The sequence below is a fragment of the Rhinatrema bivittatum genome, chromosome 5, assembly GCF_901001135.1.
Source record: "Rhinatrema bivittatum chromosome 5, aRhiBiv1.1, whole genome shotgun sequence".
NCBI classification, from domain to species: Eukaryota; Metazoa; Chordata; class Amphibia; order Gymnophiona; family Rhinatrematidae; genus Rhinatrema; species Rhinatrema bivittatum.
Window position 1 is genome coordinate 206,879,652 of NC_042619.1, and position 26,296 is coordinate 206,905,947.

The 26,296-nt window shown below is 42.8% G+C and overlaps 1 protein-coding gene across 1 annotated transcript in view; it reads right to left on the bottom strand.

Moving 5' to 3' along the window:
- DMD (dystrophin) overlaps positions 1-26,296 on the bottom strand; it is a 3,148,630-nt gene that overhangs the window by 931,388 nt on the left and 2,190,946 nt on the right. Inside the window, exons 46-47 of the mRNA XM_029603105.1 lie at positions 21,593-21,740; positions 3,044-3,193 (exon numbers count right to left, since the gene is read on the bottom strand). Coding sequence (XP_029458965.1) covers positions 3,044-3,193; positions 21,593-21,740 — 298 coding nt within the window. The remainder of the gene's footprint in view (positions 1-3,043; positions 3,194-21,592; positions 21,741-26,296) is intronic.

Sequence of the window (26,296 nt, forward strand, 5' to 3'; positions counted from 1 at the left end):
TCTTTATACTTCATTAGCTGAGCACCTTTTTGCTGCTACTGGAAATGTTCATGCATTATAATAGTGTCTCTCTATTCAAATTCTTTTGTTCATACGGTGAAACAAATTGATTTGGTCTGGGAATGAGGCATGGAATAGTTTCTCCAATTTCTAGTAATTAGTTCTAATATCAGCAGACAAATAAGAGGGCAATGTGACAAAATGCCTCCTTCAGCCTCTTACAACAGCCTTCATAATCCATAGAATAAGAGTGTGGAAGAGTGAGTGCCAGTAGATAAATGAAGAGAATGCTCACATTCTGGCTCCTGGCTTGCTCTGGGATAATTTAGCTCATCCCTCTCAGCTGACACCAGACCAAAAATAACATTAAAGAGAAATAAATGCCTTCCGGCAAACCTCTGATTGCATGGTTCAGTGGAACCAGGCCTAATCTATCCATCAATGAAAGGTGAGAAGCCCACCACATACCCCTTGCGTGCATGGACAGATGGTATATGACAAGCCGTGAATCCATCAGCAAGGTTTTTCCCAGGCTCCCTCTGCTGTACATTTCTTGTGTGCTATAGCACCAGGCTATCAACCAGAGCTGGAGAAGGTAAGCAGAGTTTACTGACAAGGTTTGGTGAGCTGGGTGAAAACAATGAGCTAGAAAATCTCTGAACAAGGAGGAGCGTATGTTTTATTTCATTAATTTTAAAGCAAAAAACAAAAACAAAACCCTCTACAAAGGTGTACATGGCACTGTCAGTTTTATAGAACTTATTGACTTGGTAAAAGACGCCATACATCAAACCAAGCTCAAATTTAGAAGGCCCTGTTTTCAAATGGGGCTTTTTACAATCTTTATTCCGTATATAAATCAAAGCTAAAGGACCCTGGCATGTTAAAAATCTCTGTTTAATCAGAGCGACTAAAGAAATGTCACGTCAGAATTATTGGCAGGTTAAAGACAGGCTAAAAAAAAAAAATGGTTTCAAATATCTACACTCAAGGTCATCACCACAGGATCTATAGAAGAAAAAACAAAAGGACTCTTTCATGTGACTGAAATTCCTTTTTTAAATTTCTGTTCATTTCTCTGCCTATTATTCACATGGCTCTAGGGCATGGATTTCAATGACAAGAAGAATGGTTTGAAAAGGACTTTAAAAAAAAAAAAAAAGTATGTCACCTTAAGGGTCAAGATTCATAAAAGAGTTCCTCCTAGTGCACTGTCACTTAGTAAAAAAATAAAAAATAAAAATAAACAAACAGAAGCACAATGTAAGGATTCAGGGCTGATTTCTGTGGCTTTCAGTGCCTCTCTGCAGCTTCCAACACATTGAGAGTGGCAGATTTCTGAACACATGAAGATATGCAATAGGACATCCTACCTGCAAATAGTCATAACGAAGGCCTCCTAACTCAAGTGCTGGGAAAGCAATGATGGCGATCTATAAGCATGCACCTTCCGAAAGAAGTCCGGGATAGAAAGTCTGGCCTTATAACGTGGATACCTGCTCTGTATACCAGCTTCCAGCGGGGAGAAGGGAGAGAAGGTAATATTTGTAAGGAGTTTGATCAAAGGCTATATTGGTGGAATGCAGAATGTTTTATGTGGTAAGAGATTTCTGCAGTTGGGTTCTGTCATTAGGTAGACTAACCAGGTAAGGAGTTAGTGCCCTGCTGGTTGCAGAAGAAGAAAGCTGTCATTTTTCTCCCCATACTGAAAGAGAGAGCTTGGAAAGGCATTCTCAATCCTATAGTTCCCTGCTATACCTGAGGAGTTTGGAGGAAGGAACAAATCTCAGAGACTCCCATCCGTGTTACTGAAGGATACCTGTGATCCATAATGATTCCATCTGTACAGATGGAGGAGATGTGAATAACTCCAAATTATATTGGGAAGACAATACAATATCCAGTCCTCCTATTGCTTCCATCTGCATTCAAGGATCTTACTTGGTAATCATAAGAAGAGGTCTACAGTTAAAAGGAGAGACTCTATGTAAACATTAAGTCTACCTGTGGAGTGTTGGCAAGTAATATAGATCTACCAGCAGAATGAAGTGTAATTATTGAAATGCTATCAAATTGTCAAGTGTACTGTATAATAAAAATATGGGAGTAAAGACATTTTATTTGGGAACCACAAGTTTGTTGTCATGTGATCTCAATAGAAGTGTAAGGCCTATCCATTCACTGGGAGGAGCTAAAACGTCTGCCCCAGTAAAAGAAGGATTCCAGAGTGGAACTTGTTGCAGATAGTTGCAGATTGTTATTGTTATTAATCAGTTACCACTGGGTAAACTAGGAGAGGGAAGTCAAGTGACTTGGCCCACACAGTAAAGTCAGTAGCAGGCTGGATTTCATCTTATAATAGGCTATGAAGCTTTGACCTCAAACCATTCACTGTTCTAACCAGCAAATCATGCCTCTTCCTCTAAACTGCAAACCTACCTTCTTTGGACCCAATTATTGCAGTCTTGACTTATAAGTTTGTCGCGGACACTGTCATCTGATGTCAGGAGGAAGGGAAGGTAAAGCAAACCCTTATTTATCAGCAAAAAAACTGGAAGGGCAAAAGCACTGCGTTTCCATTAACGTTAGAATTATAGGCCAACATTATCTCAAACAAATAGAATTCATTTTGAATGTCAGTTTTTCCTAATCTGTATAGAGTTGCAGACAGTGCAATTGTTAACCTATTGAGGGATCCGTCTGGAGATTAATAAAAAGGTGCCTTCATTCAAACCCTCACCTGACAGTGGCACTCAACATATTTTCACAGTGTGACTGTGCCCACGTGCAGTTATACATCTTGTCCTTGCACAAAGGATAAACATTCAAACCTCTCCTTCATGACAGATTTCTTAATAATGCCCGGTTAACTTATTCTTCTAAACCAGACACAAAATCACAGATGCATTTTTATATCCTTCTGGTCTCCCTATTAGTGAGTTGTGGTATAAATCCATCAGCAAGAATATAGATGGAGACTGCGATGCCAAAATAATCCAAGCCCTTGCAATGCATGTGTATACTTTACAATCTTATGACGAACCTTTGACCAACAATGGTTGGCTTCTTTCAGCCCACTTTCTATTTTCCACTTTCCTTCTGGATCTAGAGTTGCGCTTCCAATTGCTATTTCTCCTGTTTTGTTCAATCGCTTCAATAGACCTTTCCTTGGTGGCAGCTCCTCCACTCTCAGCTGAAAGAGACAAAACACAACATTTCTAATAAATGACTAAACATTTCCATCCCCCCCCCCCACTCTTTTGGAAGTTGTGACTATACTCTTGATGTGGCTCTGAGGGGGCTGGGCACTGCCCTACCTGAAAAAGTGTCTCACCCCGTAACACCATTCCTGCCCTCGGAGGCACGAGTCTGCCTTGTTGTGCCTACCCAGTACCTCACCAGTACCAGGAGCAATTCCTTCTCAGAAGCAGCACCATCCAACATCAGGATCTTGCAACCAACCATCATCAGGTTGGCACCCAACCTACAAACTGTTAGGAAGCTATTAAAAACCTGGCTCTTTGAATAAGCCTATGGGCCAAATATATAATCCTAGCCCTCAATAAAACTAAACCAAAGTGAACTCTCCAAGCACACATGCTACTACTTGACTCTCCAGAAAACTACCTTTTCCCTTTTTGAGGATGATCTTGCTAAATCTGTAAATTAATTTTACCTGTAATTTTTTTTTTAATTGAACATTTCACTTATATAGTTTGTGACTGGTCAGTCAATTATGGTACCAGCATACTCATGGCTCATATTCTACCTAGCTATTTATTTTATTTAGATTTTTATATTCCGCTTTTTGGTACTTCGAAGTGTACATCAAAGCGGATTACATTCAAGTACTGTAGTTATTGCCCTATCCCCCAAGAGCTTACAATCTAATTTTGTACCTGAGGCAACAGAGGGTAAAGTGACTTGCCCAAGGTCACAAGGAGCGACAGACCCATACTCTATTTATTCTACTACCCTATTCTCATTCATTACTACTGCCCTTAAGACTTGTATTGCACCTCTCTGAAGATTCAAAGTCTCCTGGGCTCCTTCCATTTGATTACTATTTAAGTGTACGTAACACTCTACTGTACCTAAACCACTTTATTTGCATCTACTGTATACCATTTCTACTATGTATGCACCCATTGTTACTTGAATTCCTCTGTACCCCTTGTAACGCCAATCTCTCATAACACGCTTTGAACTTTCTGGTTGGAAAAGCGTGATATAAATAAACAATGACGATGATCCAGCATTGCTTCCAAAGAGATGGAATGAGTCTCCTAGCTCTTACAGGGGATTTTTTTTTGTTTTAAATAAGAAGGTGGTAGAATGAATAAAGCAGCCTCTCTAACCTCTCTACCCAGCCACTGTGATCTCGGTATAATACATCACAGACGAGATGATTCTGTAGAAGGAATCTAATTGTCTGCTGCAGAAAAGCTGAGTAATTAATTCTCAGTGACATTATATGTTGTATGGTGTTCCATAAAACGCTGTTTGAAATTCTAGGAATTAAAGAGAGCATAATGGATGGCCCTCGAATAAATACAAGGCTGTAATTCACTCCTGGGTTCTGCCAGCATCAAAGATTATGAGGGCAAAGCTTTAGCACCGTCACGGTGGGCAGCAGAGCCCCTGAGAGGCGATTTCTGCCTGCGTCTCCACAAGGAGTCAGTTATATGAATGACACAGACTGACAAGGCACGGTTTTATTAGTAAAAAAGGACTACCTCAGAGCAAAGCTGGGCAATCCATCCTTAGCTCGCTGTCAAACAAGATCACTATTATATATTGGATTTCTTTTGTTTAAAGCAGTTCTACCAGCAATAAGACTCTTCAGCTGGCAGTCAGAAATGATAATATTTGTTAATAATTTTATCATTCAGCTTCTGGACTGCAATTTATTGTCGGGAGAGACTGAGTGCAGGTTCCACAGGTACATGCCCTGACCTGGGTCATGCGAGCAAGCCTCAACACATCCAAGTGACCACAAAAGCTTGCAGAAATGGTGTACTTTCTACTTCTGACTCTTTTACCTCACAGAAAGAAACACAGTTCCTTTCTTACAACGGTAGTGCTTTATATACCTAAGAACATAAGAAGATAAGATATGCCATACTGGGTCAGACCAATGGCCCATCAAGCCCAGTATCTGGTTTCCAGCGGTGGCCAATCCCAGGATGTGAATACCTGGAGGGATCCCAAACATTAAAGAGATCCCATCTACTAATGCCGGCAAGAAACAGTAGCCCTGTTGATTAACTGCAGTTTATGGACTTCTCCTCGATTGTAAACCTAGCTACACTAACTGCCCTAAGCACATACTCTGGCAACAAATTCCAGAGCTTAATTGTGTGTCATGTGAAAAAGAACTTTCTCCGATTCATTTTAAATGTGCTACTTGCTAACTTTATGGAGTGCCCCTTTAATCCTTGTATTATACAAAAAGTAAATAACAATTCACATTTACCTGTTCAAGTCCTTTCAAGATTTTGTAGCCCTCCATCATATCCTCCCTCAACTGTCTCTTCTCCAAGCTGAACAGCCCACCTCTTTAGCCTTTCCTCATAGGGAAGCCATCCCATCCCCTTTATTTTGATCGCCTTTCTCTGTACTTTTAGAGGATAACTTTAAAACAAGTGCACTCAGGCCCAAACATGCAAATATATGGATGCACACATGTACATGTATTTTATATCATGCACGTAAAATATAATATATGTATAAGTCTACCCAACAACATATTTGCATATCTAAAAGATACATGGCAAGTAATGTGAAGCGTAGCCAGATAAGAAGCATTTAATGCTTTCCCGCTGTTACGATTCTGCATGTGGGAACAAGCTCACAAGCAGCCTCTCACCTTCTTCAAGCCGGCTTGCTTCACTGCCGCTGTCGTGGCCTGGAACCGCTGCCACCGTGCTCCCTAGCAGCCAGGAGCCGCCATCCTTAGTCCATCACGCGGCCGGGAGGCTGCCCATGCCTTCCTCTTTGCACAGCAGGCCGTGCCACCGTGCTCCGCGGTGGGTCAGCCATCGCTGCTTCTTTTTTCTTGCGGCCTGGAATCACCTCAGACATCTCCGCTCCACCCTGCGGCCAGGAGGCTGCAGATGCTGTTCTTATGTGGCCTGGAGGCCGCCCTGAAGCTTTCTTCCATTGTGGCAGGGAGCTGCAGATGCCAGGCCTGTTTTCTTTTTCCTTGCAGCATGGCTGCTCTCCAGGATCCTACCTCCTACCTCCTTAGGTGCAAGGCCACACCTCCTCCCCTGATATAAAGGGCCAGCGATGGGTGAAGTCCCTGGCTCCTTCTCATGATGTCATCCTGGGTGTTCCTCTTAAGCGCTACAAAAGGGTTCAGCTCTCAGTTCCTCTTTGCCTTTGCAGGGAGTCAGTCACAGAGTCGGACTGCTCTTGGATCCTTCATTCCAGCTCTTCGGTCCAGGAGTTCCTAATGTCCAGTTCCGCTTCTTCAAGGTACTCTGTTCTTCATGGAAATTCCTTTGTCTTCCTTTGAGGTTCCTGATCCTTTGTCTCATCTTTGTTCCATGTTTGGTCTCTCACCGGATCCTAAGTCCTTGTCTTCAGATGTCCTCATCGTCCGACCCTCCTGATGTCTTCACCTTCAGATCTTCCTGAAGTCCTCATCTTCTGATGTCCTGTCCTTCCTGAAGTCCGTCATCCTATTGTTCTGCCTCTCGGAGCTCCTTGATGCTCTTCGTTGGGTGACTTGGGGGTCCAAATTCCAGATGTCCTGATGTCTCAGATGTCTTGTTCTCCAGTTCACTTGACACCTTTGCGATGCTCTTGACTGAGTGCCCTGGGGGTTAACGTCCAGATGTCCTGACATGCCAGACGTCTTCGTGTCAAGTTGTCTTCGTCTTCAGAATCCTTTTGACGTCCTCATCTTCAGTCCTTTTCGCTGTCAAGTGTTCAGACCCTTTTGGCTCCTACGTTAAGAAAGCCTTCAGACTCTTTGGCTCCCTCGTCAAGGTAGCCTTCTTCTCGGATATCCTGGTTTCAGATTTTACCTCCTAGTGAACCATCCTCTCTTCAACTTCAGATGACCTTCGGATGCGTCTTCCATGCTGGGTCTGAAGCCGTCGCTTCTTCAGGTTGGCCTGCACCGATCATGCCTGGTCCCCGAAGCTCAGTTCAGGATGGATGCTGCTATGAGTCATGACTGGATACCTTCATATTGAGTTTTAACTCTTCTCTCGTCTTTTCACTCAGCAAGTGTCTTCATCAGTGTCCCTGATGTTCTTCTCTTCAGCCTTGCCTCATCCTTATCCAGTATCGTCTGATCACATCTTCAAGTATCATCTGATCGTTGTCTTCAGTCCAAGTCTCGTCTTTTTCCAGTTCCATCATCTGCCCTCGACCTCTGTCCATCCTGGCGCATTTGCCGTTCCCATATGGCAGGTCCAAAAGGGCTATCGAGTGGCTGGAGGGCTACCCCAGAGACCAGCATTGCATTGTTGGGTCTCTATTGATGCGTCAGGTTCGGCGGAGGTCTGAGTCCCTGGTCTTCTGCCTGTCCGCCTGTGCTGGGATACATCTCACCTGTCTCGGCACTTCCACGGAGCTTCCTCTCTGCAGTCACGTCATGGTCCAAGGGCACACCACTCTCCCCAGAAATGGGATCACTCCCTAGCACTCCCACAACATCCACCTATCCAGCTGAGTGATAGTAAAGCTGCCACTTACCTGAAGAAGTACAATTTTAACTGAATAAGTGGCAGAAATCTGCTATACACATGTGTTTGCACTCCTAATTTTAATCATTTACATGAGAAGATTTAATTTGTGCATTTTTATTAGTAATTTTCGGCTTTTATGTGTATAAATCCTCAAATTTTGTAATATGCACGCAATAAGGAAATTACCAGTTTTACCAATTAGTTTGCCCAGTCTATTAGCAGCCTGTGCAGACCCTCCTGGCTTTTCTGCCAAAAGTCCCCCCATGTCATCCAAACACCTCACCCAGCCTTTTCTTCACTTTTAAGATGTTTATGATCACTTACATCAGATATTGAGCAGAAGTAAATATACACAAGTAAAAGACAGACGCACATCACTTTGGCATCTTTAAAAATAGCAACTTATGCATGTATGTGTTAGCCCCTTCCCAATTGCAAATGTACATCCAGTCCCTGTTTTATATGCGCATTTAATTGGTTTTTTAAATTGCGCATAATTGCTCACATGCAATTTTTTACATGCGTGTCGCTTGAAAATTCACCTAATAGTGGGCATTTATAAATAAGTAAGCAAAAAATTAAATGCAACAGTTTAAAACTCCCTTTAATGCTGTAGCCTGCCATTCTCTACCCCCAGACTAAACTGCAGGCTCTCCATGCTCCATACAGGGCCATGCCCACCGGGAGTGATAGCTCTAGGCTTACCCTAGGCTGGCCCTAACTTCCTCAGCATTCTGTATCCCTGGCAAATTCCTTCTGGCAGTTCTTTGGATCTCTATTTGTCAGCTACCCCTTTCCAACTTTCCCAGGATTTTTGCTTTCTCCTAAACTCTGCCCAAATCAGCCCCACCTGAATCAATGATTCTCGGGTTCTTATTCACAACATTTCTGTCTATAATGAGCTCTGGAATGTTGTCATCAGAGGATGTGGTTAGTGCAGTTAGTGTAGCTGGGTTCAAAAAAGGTTTGGATAAGTTCTTGGAGGAGAAGTCCATTAACTGCTATTAATCAAGTTTACTTAGGGAATACCCACTGCTATTAATTGTATCAGTAGCATGGGATCTTCTTAGTGTTTGGGTAATTGCCAGGTTCTTGTGACCTGGTTTGACCTCTGATGGAAACAGGATGCTAGGCTTGATGGACCCTTGGTCTGACCCAGCATGGCAATTTCTTATATTCTTATGACATCATATCCATTTTCTCTTTCCTTTTATTCTTGGCAGAGCAACTGCACCTTAATCTATCTCTATTCTTGACTTTATTCTCTATTTTCAAGTCTGGTCACCTCATCTCAAAAAGGATATAGTAGAGTTAGAAAAGATTCAGAGAACGGCAACAAAAATGGTTGAGAGGTTGGACCAACTCCTTTACGAAGATAGGTTAATCAGGTAGGATTCTTCAGCTTGGAGAAGAGATGCTTGAGGGGGGATATAATGGAGGTCTATAAAATCATGAGTGGAGTAGAACAGGTAAATAGGGAACAGCTATTTATCCTTTCCAATAATACTAGCACTATGGAATGCTCCTTTACACTAACAGATAGCAGACAGAAGACATGCACAATCAAGCTGCGGAATTTGTTACTAGAGGATGTAGTCAAGGCAGCCAGCATAGCTGGGTTTAAAAAGGGTTTGGACAAGCTCATGGAAGAAAAGTCCATATAAAGTTATTTTCTAGGAGACTCACCACTTGTCATAGGGAGTAAGCAGCAAGAAATTGAATCTATGTTTATGGATTGGCTATAGTCAGTGACAAGATGCTGGGCTCAATGGTCTAACCCAGCATGGCACTTCTTATGTTATGTTTTTATTGTGACGAGATCACAAGGTGTGTTACAGATCATTATTTCAAGGCATTTTTGGGTGAGGTAGACTGAGTTTTAGGAGAAATTTTGATTGGGCCTGCAGTACTGCTAGACAGCAATGGAATGGCATCAAGCATAGTGTTTATTGCAATCCTTTCACCTGAATGTTATTAAATGTTTAAGTGTGGATTTCCCTTTAAGGTTAAAGGTTCTGATTGGTGGGGAAGTGGCCTAGAATGGTATAAATCCTGGGTCATTCCTTTCTGAGTTTGGAATGGAATAAGAGAGGGATCTCAAGGATGTCTGCAGTCTGGTGAACCCAGGGACCCTCTGAGTAGGGAGTGAGGCCCTTCAGGGGCTTTTCTTCTCAAAGGAAGAGGCCTGAGGCCAAGGATATTGGAGAAGAGGTGATTCCTCTCCCTGAGAAAATGGACAAGAGTTAGAAGGAAGGGGCTGTTCCGAAAGGAGTGATCCAAGAAGGCCAGAGTGTGGAGGATACCGGGATGTCCTACACACTGCTGGAAGTCTGGAAGCAGAATGACTAAGGAAAGCTGTGAATGTCAAAGGAGAAGTAATTAGAAGGAAGGGGAATGAAGTGAGTTGCCCCCAGGAATTAGGGACATGAGCTACATGTCTCACATTTGGGTTTGGGTATTTAAAAAGAAGAGTAATCTGAAGAGGTTGATTCACCTGTCCCGTAGTAAATGTATAGCACTAAATGAAGAGGTAGACTTAATTGGCATCTTAACAATTTGGTAAAAGGAGAATAACTAATGGGACAGTGCCTTACCAGGGTATATATTTTATTGCAATGATAGGGTGATTCAGCTTGGTGGGAGGGTGACACTTTATGTTAAGGATGACATATAATCCAACAGAATAAAGTTCCTGCAGGACAATAAACGCATAATAGAATCTTTATGGGTGGAAATTCCATGTCTGATGGAGAACAGTACAGCAGTGGGGATATACTACTATTCGCCTGGCCATAATTAACAAATGGATGATTAAATGTTTACGGAAACTAGGGAAGCTAACAAATTTGGCAGCACAGTAGTAATCGGAGATTTCAATTAACCCAATATTGACTTAATAAATGTCAGGGAGGTAACATTTCTAGATGAAATAAATGACTGCTTCATAAAGCAGCTGGTCCAGGAACCTGTGAAAGGGGGAACCATTTTAGACCTAATTCTTAGTGGAACGCAGGATTTGATGCAAGAGGTAATGGAAGTGGGGGTCCTCGCCAACAGTGATCATAATGGGGTAGATTTTCAAAGGGTTACGCACATAACCCCCAAAAACCTACCCCTGCGCACGCCGAGCCTATTTTGCATAGGCTCGGTGGTGCACGCAAGCCCTGGGATGTGCGTATGTCCCGGGGCTTCGAGAAAGGGGCGGTCCGGGGCCATGGGCATAGCGGTGGTCCGGGGGCAGGGCTGAGTCCTCTGGCACAGCGGCCTGTGCTGGGGGATGGTGTTCTGGCAGCCGGCCGGCAGGCATAACTTCGGAAACAAAGGTTGGGGGGGGAGGATTTAGTTAGGGCTGGGGGGTGGGTTAGATAGGGGAAGGGAGGGGAAGGTAGGGGGGGACCTAAAAAAAGTTCCCTCCAAGGCTGCTCCGATTTCGGAGCAGCCTTGGAGGGAACGGGGAAAGCCATCGGGGCTCCTCTCGGGCTCGGTGCACGCAAGATGCACAACTGTGCCCCCCTTGCACGCACCGACCCTGGATTTTATAACATGCGCGCGGCAGCGCGCGTATGTTATAAAATCGGTTGTACATTTGTGCACGCCGTGTAGCGCGCACAAATTTACCCCGCACGCGCTCCTCTAAAAATCTGCCCCAGTGTGATCAAATCTGAATTAATAATGGGAGAGAAGATATTAAGTAAATCTACTGTTCTAAGATTTAACTTTCAAAAGGGAGACTGATAAAATGAGGAAAATAGAAAAAAATGAAGAGCTGTAGCTACAAAGGTTAAGAGTTTACATTAGGTATGAGCATTGTTTAAAAATATAAGGGCAAATTTTAAATGCCCAGAGCGCATGAAATCTGGGAGATACGTGCATGACTGGGCTGCGTGCGTGCACGCCACAGGGATTTTCAAATGCCTGCGGCCATGCATGTATCTCCCAGTATGCAAAGAAGAAAGTGTTCCCAAAAAATGGGTGGGCTGGAGGTGGGGTTGTGGCAGGGCATGGGCGGGGCATGGGTGGGCCGGAACAGTGCCATTAAGGTACTGTCCTGCTGAAGCGCACTCTAGGAATAACAGATCCCGGGAAGCTGCTGCCTCAGAGAGCACGTAAGTATAAAAACAAGCAAAAAAAAAAGATTAGGCAGCAGGGATTTAGGGGTCAGGGTTAGTAGGGGAAAAGAAAGCTGGGTTAGGTAGGGGGTTTAGGAAGTTCCCTCCCAGTCCTCTTCATTACTGGAGTGGACTGGGAGGGACTGGGATTAGGGCCTATCGTGTCGCTGTGCGCATGTTGTAAAATTCCTCCCCCCCTTACACGCACAAGTCGGCATTCGCACGCACCGATATAAAATCATGTGCGCGAGTCCATGCAGGTAGCGGATTTTATAACATGCACATGTCGACACACATGGAAGCATAGAGGAAGAGTCGTGGCTCATTACTGGCGATGGCGCGGTGAAAAATCGGACCTCTACATTTAAAAAGCAGCCCATTTTGGCAGGAAAATTGTTTGCCTGGCAACACTGCTATCAAGGGAAGAGGCCGCAGCTGAGTTGCGAGACTAAGTGAGTTGGAGAATGACACAAACACCGCTTTGATTTGTGCCCTGATGCAGTGTGTTGCGAAACATGATGTTATGTCGGGTGCATTGAGAACAACAATTGCTGCTGTTGCCGAGACTTCCATCAATTAAGTGAACTTGCTAATTTTATTTTGCATTTAAAAACTTAAAAAATAGAGCAGCGGGATGTTTTCTGTACAAAAATGATGGACCAATGATTAAAGTTGACCTAGACATTTTGTGCTGAAAGCTTACTTGCATGTATGGGTATTATGAAGGCCCTCTTTGCAGCTATCTATTTGAAGTACTAGTGTTTTTGTCAATTTTTTGAGATTTTTTTGAGGCTTTGAATTATATTGAAATGAGTTTGAAATAAGTTTGAATACTACATTGGTGACTGAACAATTTTGGGTTGCATTCACATTATCTGATTCAGATATTGACATAATCCAAGAAAATATCCCCCTATTTTGCCTATCCCTGAAAGCTGAAGTACCTGTAAAGCAAGTTTATTTATTTATTTATTTAGATTTATATTCCACATTTTTGCACTTTTTTCAGCACTTCAAAGTGGATTACATTTCAGGTACTGTTGGTATTCCTATGATTATTAGAACCCTAACACTGATCCATACATTGAAATATGGACCAGTGTCAGGGTTCTAATAATCGTACAATGAGATTACATGAACTGTTCAGCAACAAGAAATAAGTGACTTATTCTGAAACTGATCTATGATTGTTTATAAGGTTATGAAAATGATCTGATGCTGGTAAAACCTATTATGAGTTCTTTGAATCCTTATTACTGAGGTAATGCTGAGTGTTTATAAAAACTGATTTATCTGTTGCACAACAGGAGGTTCTTTATTCTGACAGTGTTTAAAAATGCCATCTTGGAAGCCCAGACCAAATGTAGTCCATGCATTAGAAAATGTGGAAGGAAGGCCAAACAACTGCCATCATGGTTAAAAGGTGAGGAGGAAGAGGATATTTTAGCTATAAGAACCTCTTTCAAAAATTGAAAAAAGGATACAGCCGAAGAAAACAAGAAAAATCATAAGCAATGGCAATTTAGATGTAAAATATATTTTTTTCAAAAATAGAATTTGAAACAAAGCTGGATGTAAAGGAAAATTGATAATAAAACCTTAAAAAAGCAGTAAGCTTGTGAAGGAGTTGGTTGAACTGATGATCAAGGGGTTAAAGGGGCACTTAGGGAAGACAAGGCTACAGCGAAAAGATTAAATTAATTATTTGCTGTAGAGATACAAAAAAATATCTTTGATTTCTTACTGTAGGAATGTGTTTGAATCCTCTGCCTTACTAAACATAGCAAAGGCACCCAAACAAATTCTGGTAGGAGACTCCATAGCAGAGGGTATAAAACTGAGAAAAAACATGGAGAGAGAAGTAATTTGCTTTACAGGTACTTTGGCTTTCAGGGATAGGCAAAAAATCCAGAGGTTAGCTAGGGAAAGGAGAGGGAAGTGAAGTGGAAATCTTTGCACATCTAGGTACAAATGACTAGGTAGATGATCAGTTACTCAGAAGCAGTTTAAGGAGTTCGAGAGGAGTGTTTGACTGGTGGCCAAATATGTGACCTTCTCAGGTTCTGCCTGCTGACAACAAGGGAATAGAAGGAATTATCTACACAAAGAATTTTAATTCATGGCTGAACTACTGGTACAGGGAGGAGGGTTTAGGTATACTGGTGACTGGGAATGTACTTGGAAGAATACATCCATCCAAGGATATTTATTTATTTATTTTATTTATTTGTGTTTTTCTATACCGGCATTCACGGAAGTTCGTATCATGTCGGTTTACATAAAACAAGGGGTGAGCAATACATTATAACGTACATAGCTAAAACGTAAGAGTATACATTACAAAAGTATAACAAGTGCATAGAAGAAAAAAAGTTACAATAAAACAGGGGTTATTCTAACTGGGATTAGAGTTAGAGGAGAGATAAAAAGTTTAACAAGAAGTAAAACCTTGTAGTGATTGGTTGGTATTGTCTGTTTCAGTTTAATAGAAGATGCTCAGTGTTGCTGCATTTGATGGAAGTGAATCATTAAGGGTCCGGAAATTCTTTCATGAACAGCCATGTTTTAAGTCTCTTCCTGAAGGTTGGAAGACATGGTTCCTGTCGTAATTCTAAGGGGATTGAGTTCCATAGTGGGGGACCTGCTGTGGAGAAGGCCCGATCTCTCAATGTTATATGCTGGGTGGTATTGTTGTGAGGTACTTGTAGATATTCTCTATATGCTTCTCTGATGGGTCTGTTGGAGGAGTGTTTTTTGAGAGCTATTTGTAGATGGAGTGGAGCCAGTCCATGGATATTTTTGTAGATTGTGGTGAGGGACTTATGAATTATTCTGTAGTGGATTGGTAACCAGTGAAGGTCTTTGAGGACTGGTGTAATGTGATCTCTTCTCCTTTTGTTTGTTAGAATTCTTGCTGCCGTGTTCTGTATCATTTGGAGAGGTTTAGTGTGGGATGATGGGAGGCCTAGTAGGATAGAGTTGCAGTAATCAATTTTCGCAAATATTATTGCTTGGAGCACTGTTCTATAATCATGGAAATGAAATAGGGGTTTTATTCTTTTTAATACGTGCAGTTTGTGGAAGCAGTCTTTGGTTGTTTGGTTGATAAACGATTTTAAATTTAGCCGGTTGTCTATAGAAACTCCTAAATCTCTTACTTTTGAGATTTGCAAGTTGGCTGGCGGGTTTTTAGTGATTTTGCAATTATCTGGAGAGATTAGCATGAATTCGCTTTTTGATTGGTTTAGAGTAAGATTTAAGCTGGATAAGAGATCGTTAATTTCTTGAAAACAGTTTTCCCAAAGTTCTAGAGCTTTAGTGATGGATTCTTTGATGGGGATCACAATCTGGACATCGTCGGCGAATATGAAGTGTTTTAGGTTCAATTTGTTTAGCAGTTGGCAAAGCGGGAGAAGGTATAAGTTGAAAAGTGTTGGTGAGAGAGAGGAACCCTGAGGAACTCCTTGTGAAGATGGGTATCTGGGGGATTCTTTGTTGTGGATTTTAACTTTGAAACCTCTGTTTTCTAAGAATGTCTTGAACCATGTTAGTGCTGATCCTGCAATACCGATGTTCGCCAGTTGCTTTAGTAATATGGCGTGGTTAACAGTATCGAAAGCTGCCGATAGATCCAATAAAATCAGTAGGAAGGCCTGTCCTTTGTCGAGGCCCAATATAATGTAGTCAGTCAGTGAGATTAGAAGGGATTCTGTGCTTGAAGCTTTTCTGAAACCGAATTGAGTAGGGAATAGAATTTTGTGTTCTTCTATGTATTCAGATAGTTGTGTGTTAACTAGTTTCTCCATCACCTTGGCAATGAAAGGCAGATTGGAGATTGGACGGAAGTTGTTAGGATCTTTGGGGTCCAAGTTAGGCTTCTTGAGGAGCGGTTTAATGGATGCTAGTTTGAGGTCGTCTGGATAGAAACCCTGGGTGAATGAGCAGTTTATGATGTCCACTAGGGTTTTGGTTATGGTGTCCGGGATTAGCAGTAGTAGTTTAGATGGGATCTGGTCTAGTGGATGAGATGAGGGTTTCATTTTCTTAAGAAGTGTTTGGATCTCTGAGGAAGTGGTGAGTTCAAGAGACTGGAGGGAGATGTCTTTATTATGGAGTGCGTAATTGCTGGCTGGTGTGCCTGTATTAGGCTTTAATTGTGTTAGCAGGTTTGTGATTTTCTTACTGAAGAAGAATGCCAGCTCATCAGCTTTTGTTTGAGCTTGGTTAGGTGGTATGTCAGGAGGGTTGGCCTGAGTTAGATTGGAGACAAATGTGAATAGTGCTTTGGAGTCGAATATAATGTCATGAATCTTATGTGCGTAGAAGTCCCTTTTTGTTTTTAAAGTGGAGCTCTTGTATGATTGAAGGGCGAGTTTGTATGTAGAAAGTGTAAAGGGGGAAGGGGCTTTACGCCATTTACTTTCTTTTTGACGCAGGTTAAGTTTGAGGTTTTTAAGTTCGTTAGTAAACCATGGCTGTCTTTTTGACTCGCCTTGTTTGACTTTTTTTGTTGTCCATGGACAAAGTTTGTTTGCCACAGTTTCTGTTATAGTAGACCAGGAATTTATGGCTGCATTAGGTGATGTGACGTCTATGTGTGAGAGTTCCGTGATTAGATGATTGCTGAGTTCATCTGAGGCGCATACTTTTCTGTAGAGAAATGAGTGTTGAGGGGAGGGTTTATTGCTCGTTTGGGTCATTGAGAAGGTGGTGGAGATTAAAGAGTGGTCTGACCAGGGAACTTTTTTGCAAGTAGGTTGTACTGAATGTGTTATACCTGAGTTCACAAAGATAAGGTCCAGTATGTGACCTGCCTTGTGGGTAGGTTCATTGATTATTTGTTTGAATCCCATTGCAGACATGGCTGTAAGAATGGTTTTGCAGCTGGTAGAGAGTGTGGTGTTATCAACGTGCAAGTTGAAATCTCCTAGGATTATCGTTGGGGAGTCTGGTTTTAGATAAGATGCTAAGATTTCTAGGAAGGGTGATGGATCCGCTTCTAGAAGTCCTGGGGGGGCATATACTAGAAGGATTTGTAGAGAGTCTGATTTGAAAAGACCTGTTTCCAATTTAGAGTCAGATTTGATTGGGTGATGAGAGAATCTGAGTTCTTTCTTAGCTGCTAGGAGAATGCCCCCACCCCTTTTTTTCTGTCGTGGGATCGAGAAAAAGTCGTAGGTCTGAGTTGGTAGTTGATTAATTAAAGCTGTATCTGTAGATTTAAACCACGTTTCTGTTATAGCACAGAGGTCTGGGTTTGCATCTAGGAGAAGGTCATTTAAAATCAGAGATTTCTTGGATAGTGATTGAGCATTAAATAATATCAGTGAAAAAAGAGTGAATCCTAGAAGTTGTGTGATTGGAGTAATCATGATAGGGATAAGGGATTTGTAGGTGCGTTGATTGTAGAGTATGTTTGGTTTTCCTGTGAGTAGCGTTCGATGATGGAGAATCGGTATTGGGAGACCGTGGCACATTTTTTGCATTGTTAGGAGCTAGCTGAGTTGTCAGTGATGAAGCGACTGGATGTCAGATCAGTAGCTGAGTTGTTTAATTGATGACGTTTAGTTGTCTTGGTATTAGTTGAGTTGTCTGGTGATGGTGTCTGGTTGTCTGGGTAGTGGTTGAGTTGTCTGGAGATGGCGTCTGGTTGTCTGGGTAGTGGTTGAGTTGTCTGGAGATGGCGTCTGGTTGTCTGGGTAGTGGATGAGTTGTCTGGAGATGGCGTCTGGTTGTCTGGGTAGTGGTTGAGTTGTCTGGAGATGGCGTCTGGTTGTCTGGGTAGTGGTTGAGTTGTCTGGAGATGGCGTCTGGTTGTCTGGGTAGTGGTTGAGTTGTCTGGAGATGGCGTCTGGTTGTCTGGGTAGTGGTTGAGTTGTCTGGAGATGGCGTCTGGTTGTCTGAGTAGTGGTTGAGTTGTCTGGAGATGGCGTCTGGTTGTCTGAGTAGTGGTTGAGTTGTCTGGAGATGGCGTCTGGTTGTCTGGGTAGTGGTTGAGTTGTCTGGAGATGGCGTCTGGTTGTCTGGGTAGTGGTTGAGTTGTCTGGAGATGGCGTCTGGTTGTCTGGGTAGTGGTTGAGTTGTCTGGAGATGGCGTCTGGTTGTCTGGGTAGTGGTTGCGTTGTCTGGTGATGGCGTCTGGTAGTTTAGTTAGTTTCGTTATTTGTGATGTCTGTGTAGTCTGATTATCAGTCAGTGCTGTCTGTTTGTCTGCAACTGTGGATTCTGGTTGTCTGAGCAGTGCAGACTTATTGTTTAAGCTGTGTCATTAGTGCAGACTGCGGCGTCTCATTGGGTTGTCTGTATTGTAGAGGGCTTGTTTGGAAGACTGGTAGTCTGGATGATGAATGTTTGTTTGGTAAGGCTGTGCTGTGTGTTTGGTTGCCTCTGTGTGGTTCAGCTCCGCTCTCAGGGTCCGCACGAAGGGGCGCACAAAGGGGCAGGCCCCTTTGTTGCGCTCCTTCGGCGCGCGAAGCCCGGCGCGCGGCGCCTGGGAGCGGCTCCGAAGTTTAAATCCCCCTAGGTCGAGGGGTGATGATGTCACGTGTGCGTCCAGTGGAGGAGGGGCGCCTGTGTAAGGCGATCGGCGTCTTTGAGGGCTTCGTCGGTTTAAGGACGGCGGGCAGATGAGCTGCCAGATGGCCCGTGGTCGGCGCAGGGGCCCTCGGAGGTAAGAGCGAGAAAAAAGTGGGCCTTACCCCGACGGGCTCAAGCGCCGACTGCGCGGCCCCTTCTCCCAGCTCCTGCTTCTGCCTCTGCTCGGGCGTCCTCCGATCGCGTTGGTCGCCGCAGGAAAGGGCGCCTGGGAGCGGCTCCCAAGTTTAAATCCCCCTAGGTCGAGGGGTGATGACGTCACGTGTGCGTCCAGTGGAGGAGGGGCGCCTGTGTAAGGCGATCGGCGTCTTTGAGGGCTTCGTCGGTTTAAGGACGGCGGGCAGATGAGCTGCCAGATGGCCCGTGGTCGGCGCAGGGGCCCTCGGAGGTAAGAGCGAGAAAAAAGTGGGCCTTACCCCGACGGGCTCAAGCGCCGACTGCGCGGCCCCTTCTCCCAGCTCCTGCTTCTGCCTCTGCTCGGGCGTCCTCCGATCGCATTGGTCGCCGCGGGAAAGCGATCTTCTACATAGATCTTCTACATAGATCTTCTACATAGATGGACATTTAAATTAAGTGAGGGAAGGGGTAGGAGGGAGGCACAAAAGCCAACGCAGTTAAATAAAAAAATAGGAAGAGAATGTAAGGAAATATATAGAGAGGGAGGCCTCATACTGGAGAGTCCATGATTACAAATACACAAAGTCTTGCAAACAAAATCGCAGACTTGGAAGCCACATGGCAGAGGCAGACTTGGTCATAGTTGCAAATATCAACTTTATGTAATGGGAATAAAGATTGGGCTGTGATCATCCTTGGCTCCAAGCTCTTCAGAAGAGATAAAATAGAGAAAATTAGGGGAGAATAGCTCTTTATATCAAAAGCACAATAATAATTACTGAAATAAAGGGAGATCATGAAAAACTGAATTACTGTGGGTAGTCCGGAAAAACCCTAAGCGAAATTCTGTGTATATAGGAGATTAAATAGAACTTCAGCATAGAGGAAGGAGGTGAATTCAGACATAAGAAGAGGTATCATCACTATAAATGCAAAGGTGACTTCAATCTACCAGATGTGGAATGGAGCCTACCTGCTGCAATGTCAGCTAAGAGTGGAGAAGTTTTAGATGACCTTCAAAGGGCGCTCCTCAAACAACTAGTGAAAGAGCCCACTTAAAGCTACACTGGATGAAAGGTAACAGTAAGTTTAGCGTGTAGTGATAACTGTACTGAGTGGTTCAATATTAAACTCCAAAGTGAACTGAGATGCACTAAGACTTCAGGAAGGCTGACATCAAGAGGAAGAGTAGTAATGTTGAAGAGACCCTACTGGGATTCCGAGAACTGAATTGGTACAGAGGAATTGTGGTTGGCAACAAATCTTTGTGTAAGGCGGGTTAATAAAGATATAAGACAAAAGAGATCACTATGGTTCTCTAAGAAGGTAACAGAAATGATAACAGCAAAGATGTTAGCATTCAAAAAGCTAAAAAAAACCACAGGTGGAGGAAGACAGGCATAATTAGCAGGAAAAGCAAAGGAAGCCAGTGAGAATGGTAAAGGTTTAAACAACAACTGGCTTTTGATCATCTAAAGAAGGCACATTATGACGGCCCCCTCATGATTTAAATTGTTTCAGATGCGCCAATTCATCCATAGACAACTGTAATGAATCATGCAAAATTGTCACAGCTCAATTAATGTCAGTCTCAGGTACTTTTCTGAGTTCTGACATCCAGAGGGCATGCAATTGCTCACTCTCTGAATGCTCGTTCTTAAAATGTTGCATCTTGGAGTAATATTTTCTCAGTTGTGCATCAGGCATGTTAATTTTCATAATAATTAAAAAGTGGTCCATCCAAAGAAGATGGATACAACTCACATTAAACTGGCCAAAACTGGACATTGTCATACTCAGGAAGACCAAATTGGAAGTGTGACCCCTGATATGAGTAGGTTTGGTAATCATTTGCTCCCATTCAATTGTGGACATTGCAGTCAAAAAATCCTAGGAATGATGTGGTCATGGAAACTCATCAATGTGTAAACTAAAGTCATCCATTATTAGAATCTTATTAAAATTATTCTATAAATGCCATAAGTGTCTCGATTATTGGGGAATAATTTATCATAAGGAGGCCTGGTGCTGCATCGATTAGGCACACCCTGAAATAATGCTGTAACAATCAGAATTTCATATGACAAATCAACATTTCATAAATCAATTTCTAAATCCTCCTCTACCTATCATTTCACTATTGTTATTGTTTTCTTCTTTTGCAACTATGTATAATTTATCTGATTGTTGTTTTGATTCTGTAAACCGTTGTGATGGCTAAACCGAATGACGGTATATAAAAACGAATAAATAAATAAATGAATGAGAGATGTTTTGAATATGATCAGTAAACCCCTTCCATGCTTGGATCTATGTATCTTAGAAATTATTGAAAATTAGGCATGACATAGTTGTTTAATTAATACGTGGTCAGTTTCCAACATAAGAACATAAGACCAAGGCCAGTATCCTGTTTCTAACAGTGGGCAATCCAGATCACAAGTACCTGGCAGGAATCCAAATAGTGGACAGATCCCATGCTGCTAATGCCGAAGGATAAATAGTGGCTTTCCCCAAGTCTATCTAGTTAATAATGGTTTATGAACTTTTCCTTCAAGAACGTCCAAATCTTTTTAAACCTACATCCTCTGAAAATGAATTCTAGAGCTTAGTATCTTCTCCTATTTGTTTTAAATGTGCTGCTTAGTAACTTCATGGAGTGTCCCCTACCATTGTATTTTTTTGAAAGAGTAAATAACCGATTCACATTTACACTTTCTATTCCACTTATGATTTTATACATATCTCCCCTCAACCTTCTCTTCTCCAGACTGAGCAGCACTTTCCTCTTTAGCCTTTCCTCATAGGGGAGCCCTTCCATCCTTTGCCATCCTCTCAGGGCTGTTTGTATCTGTAGGAATTTGACCTTGTAAGAGTCTTATCAGAGGGAGAATGTTTCAAATACTTTTTAAATGATCTCTATGATTTCTGAAACGCTTATTTTATGACTCGGCACTGTAAGTATAGATAAAATATGAACATGCAGAATGGAAAAGTATCAGTGCTTGCAGATTTGGACATTAAATAAAAACCTTTTTACATAAAATAGTTGAAAATCAGCTGTAATACCTTGACTTTCTCTAGGGACTCTTTTAACTGCTGTTCATTCCCAGGCTCTAGTGGAAGAGCAACAATGCTCTCTGCTTCTTCCAACCAGAAGATAAATTCATTTAAATCTTCTTGCAATTCCGACAACGTGGTCTTTTCTTCCTCTAGCCTGCAGGAAACATCAGATGTACACACTAGCATTACTTACAAATACTGAAGCTTGGTTTTTGCAACCTCCTGAAAATAATGCGAAGTGTGCCTGTACACAGCAGATCACATGTAAGCAAGCATAAATGTACTATGGGGGACACATCACGCCGGTTTACAATTAACTCAAAAGATGGAAGAATTACAATGAACAAGGAGCCGGGGGAGGGAGCAGGCGAGAAAGGGGAAGGGGGGGGGGGGGGGGGTCGGGAGAGACAGAAGAGAGGAAGGAGAAAAAGGGCAGAAATGAATGAGGAGAGAGGAGCAACCATAACCATAACAGCAGAGGGAACTTATTTACAACATTTCATTATATTACATCAACCAGTGCAGAGTACATAGGATAAAAGTATTGGATGAGTGCAGCTACAAATTCTACGACATATACAGAGAGCAAAAGGAATAGAGGATGGAATCTGGGTGGCGGGGGGAGGGTGTCTAGGTTTGGTTAACATCTGGGTAGGCCTGCCTGAACAGCCAAGTCTTGATGCCTTTTTTGAAGGTGAGCAAGCAATGTTCAAGACGGAGATGGGTGGGAAGTGAATTCCAGAGGGTAGGGCCCGCAATGGTGAAAGCTCTTTCTCTGGTGGTGGTAAAGTATGCAATTTTGAGGGGTGGGGTATGTAGGGTGCCCACAAGGGAGGATCTGGCAGGGTGATTAGAGGAGCGGAAATGGGGCATTTCCTTGAGCCAATCAGAATTGTTTTTATGGAGCACGTTATGAAGGATGGTAAGGGTTTTATATTGAATGTGGAAAGGGATGGGTAGCCAGTGCAGATCCTTTAGTATGGGGGTGATGTGCTCTCTTTTACGGGTGTCGGTTATGATTCTCGCCATGGCGTTCTGTAGGATTTGTAGGGATTTAATGGTAGAGTATGGGAGGCCTAGGAGCAGGGAGTTACAGTAATCCAATTTAGAGAGAATGGTAGTGTGCAAGACTAGGCGGAAATCCTGTGTATGGAGTAGTGGCTTAAGCTTTTTAAGGATGTGGAGTTTGTAAAAGCCCCCCTTTAGCAAGGACTTAATGTGTGGTTTAAAGTTGAGGTGCTGGTCTAGTTCGACTCCTAGGTCTCTTACAGAGGGGGATGGGGAGTGGGTTAGAGTAGAGAGAGGAGAGGTGGAGGGAGCTGTGTGTTCTGGTTGATTAGATATGATGAGTATTTCAGTTTTTGCTGCATTAAGTGCAAGGTGGAGGTCGGATAATAGGGAGTTAATAGAGACTAGGCAAGATTCCCAGAATTGTAGGGATTCTTTAAGTGTATTTTGAATGGGGATAAGAATTTGCACATCGTCAGCATATAAGAAGAAATTCAGGCCTAGGTCAGAGAAGAGGTGGCAGGAGGGCAGTAAATAGATATTGAAAAGGGTGGAGGATAGGGAGGATCCTTGGGGAACGCCTTGCGTGAGTGGAATGTGAGCTGATTCAGATTTGTCAATTTTTACTAAGTATTCTCTGTGGGAGAGGTAAGAGGAAAACCATTATAATGCTGTGTCAACAATACCTATCTCTGCCAGCCGGGAAAGAAGGATTTGGTGGTTGACCATATCAAAGGCTGCCGAGATATCTAGGATGGCAAGTAGAAACTATTTCCCTTGGTCCATGCCTGTGAGGATAGTGTCTGTGATTGCTAACAGGAGATTCTCAGTATTACGACCTTTACGGAAGCCAAATTGGGATGGGTGTAGGATACTGTGGTCCTCGAGGAAGTCAGTATTGACTACCTTTTCGAGGATTTTGGAGAGGAAAGGCAGGTTAGATATAGGTCGGTAGTTTGCTGGGTCAGTGGGGTTGAGGGTGGGTTTTTTAAGGAGGGGCTTGACAACGGCAAGTTTGAGGGTATCTGAGACTTTGCCAAATGTAAGTGAGCAAGTAATTATATCAGCTAGGGATGGTGGGTATGGAGAGGAGGGTTTTAGAGGGGATTGTGTCTGCGATGTGGGAGGCTGGTTTCATCTTTTTTAAGATGGTCTCTATCTCAAGGGTTGTTGTGAGGTCAAGGGAACCAAACTGATGCCATTATGGTTTGGGAGAGGAAAAGTGGGTGTGGGCTTAGTGGGACTATGTATAGGGACTATGTATAGGGACTTTCATTTTCAGCTTTTAGTTTATTTTTCAAGGGAATTTATCAGTGTGTATTATAAATAACAAAAATGGGAGAAAAATCTGTGTTAAAAAAGATTTTTTTTACTCTAATTTTCTATCATTTTTGTTCATTATAATAAAACACTGATCCATTTCCAGGAAAACTAAAATCAAAACAGATAACGAAGGAGCCTAAGTATGTATCATATGCACATGCAATTTGGAATTCCAATAGACATTTTGCAGGATGCAGGGCACACATTTATCAAATGCAGGTCATTGACACTTTACAATCAATTAAATACAGCAAATTCTGCATTAAGAGGGTAATTTGCAAAACCACTTCCGCAAGCAAGAGAGTGCATTACCCGAAGACACGGCCTTTTAGAAAATATCCTGCCTCTATGCAACGGTGCCACCAAGCACGGACTTTTCTCACATGGGGGGAGAAGTTGGGGGTGGGGGCAGGCTAGAAATGTCATGCTAGTTTGAGTCAGGAGAATCACCTGCACAAAATGGCAGGCATAAATATGTGCGGCCATTTTTCCTAGGCAATTTTCAAAGTGAAAGGATGTGCATACTGTTACTTTGAGAATTACTGGAAAGTTTGTGAGTAAAAGTACCCCCAGACTTTGTGGCTATGAAGTGTGTAAATATTTTAGTTCATTTGATAGAAAGCTGCAGGTGTGAAAGTCATCAATGACATGGTCAAAGATTATACTGCAAGTTGAAAACTGAGTTAGCAGGGCTTCGGCAACTGGATTTCACCGACATTAGAAAAGCAACTGAAGAACAGGAGGGAACAGATAGAGCAGTATTTTATTACATGGCAGCCCGGCTTTCATTCACGCCTTCTCTAAGGCAGTTGCATTAGCTGTCAGAAAGCAAAGAAACAGGAAAGCAGCAGAAGACGACCGTATGGCCTATTTAGTCTGCTCATCTGCCCAACTAATTCAGCGTTACAATTCCCATCACTCCCTCAGAGATCCTTTTAGGAAAAAGGTCCATATCTGGATCTGTTGCTAGGTTTATGGGTAGGAATGAAGTATCTGCATTTTATATTTAGTTATTATTGGGTTGTCTTATGTATTATTGAACGTATATGTATGGGCATTTATTGATTTTGTTATATTTTGCTATGAGCTATTGGGACATGCAAATCTAAAATATGAGTAAGTAAATACATAACTAGAAAAATAAATGAATTACATTATTGTCCTGTATTAATGACTTGCCAAAGTTATACTCTGAGTTGGACTGTAATAGCATGACTAACATGAGCTCACTGAACAGACTCTCAGGTACCCTTGGTAAGTAGAAAGGACACTGAAAACAGGATGCAGGGCTGTACAGAATAGAAAACAGAACAAGCAAGATATTCCTTTTGACAAAATCCTATACTGCCAAACCAATCACCATCTACAAGGAGATTCCTGACTCCGTGATTCTTTACTTACAAGAGTCAAATCACATTTCTTCAAAATGCCACAGGTTTCCATTGTAAAAATTCAATTTCTCTCAGGCGGTATTGGGAAATTGATTTTAGAGCTCTGCATATTTTTCAAAGTCTGGCATGTACACACGTCACACTTTCCATGTGTACATTGGGTGTCTGACATTGCCCTCCGTCACATTCCTTAAGCCTCATGAAAAGAAAGCATTTCTGGGGGCATGATTTGATTAAGGGAGTAAAATAATGCACGTAGATCACATTTCAAGTCTACGGGCTCTATTTTCTCATGAATAAAGCACGCATGGGAAAATAAATAAAGCAGGTGACCATGGCTGTGGGCCATTTCAAGTCTGAAAGTGAAAGAACATTCAAACTTTCACTTGGAAAACTGAGACAAAGTTCATGGACACCCATAGCCACTGTTCCAAAGCACACGGTTGGAAAATGATCCCCTTAATATTTTTGCCTTCCTGTGTCTCAGACATCATTCAGCAATTCTCCATGAAATTCGGCAGGCTGAAAGGGTGCACGGGTCCAAGCCTCCCTGCCATATTTCAAGAAAACTGATAGAGGTTTGGCAAAATCAAGTGAAAGAAAATTGTGTTTAAGGATTGACAAGAAATTATAACCATGGCACGTGCTACCAAAATCCATCTTAGATGGTACAGAAGTGCAGGCCGGCAGCATTTTTACCAGAAGAATGTAATAATTGTTGGCTTCCCAGCCGCGCTGGTGCTGCGACCGGGCCTGCTCACCTGGCGCGCCCGTCTACCAGCTCCTCTCTCAATCCCGGCGCTGCTTGTCCACGGCGTCCATGAGCATCCCCAGGCCCATCAGGGCCTTCCACCTCACAGCACTCTTCATGCCAGAGCTCGGCGTCCTCCTCGGCATCGGCCCTGCCCCCTAGCGTGCGCACATGGCGCTCTCCTGACTTTAAAAGGCCAAGCGCGGGAAACCCACGGGCGACCACTGATTCTGAATA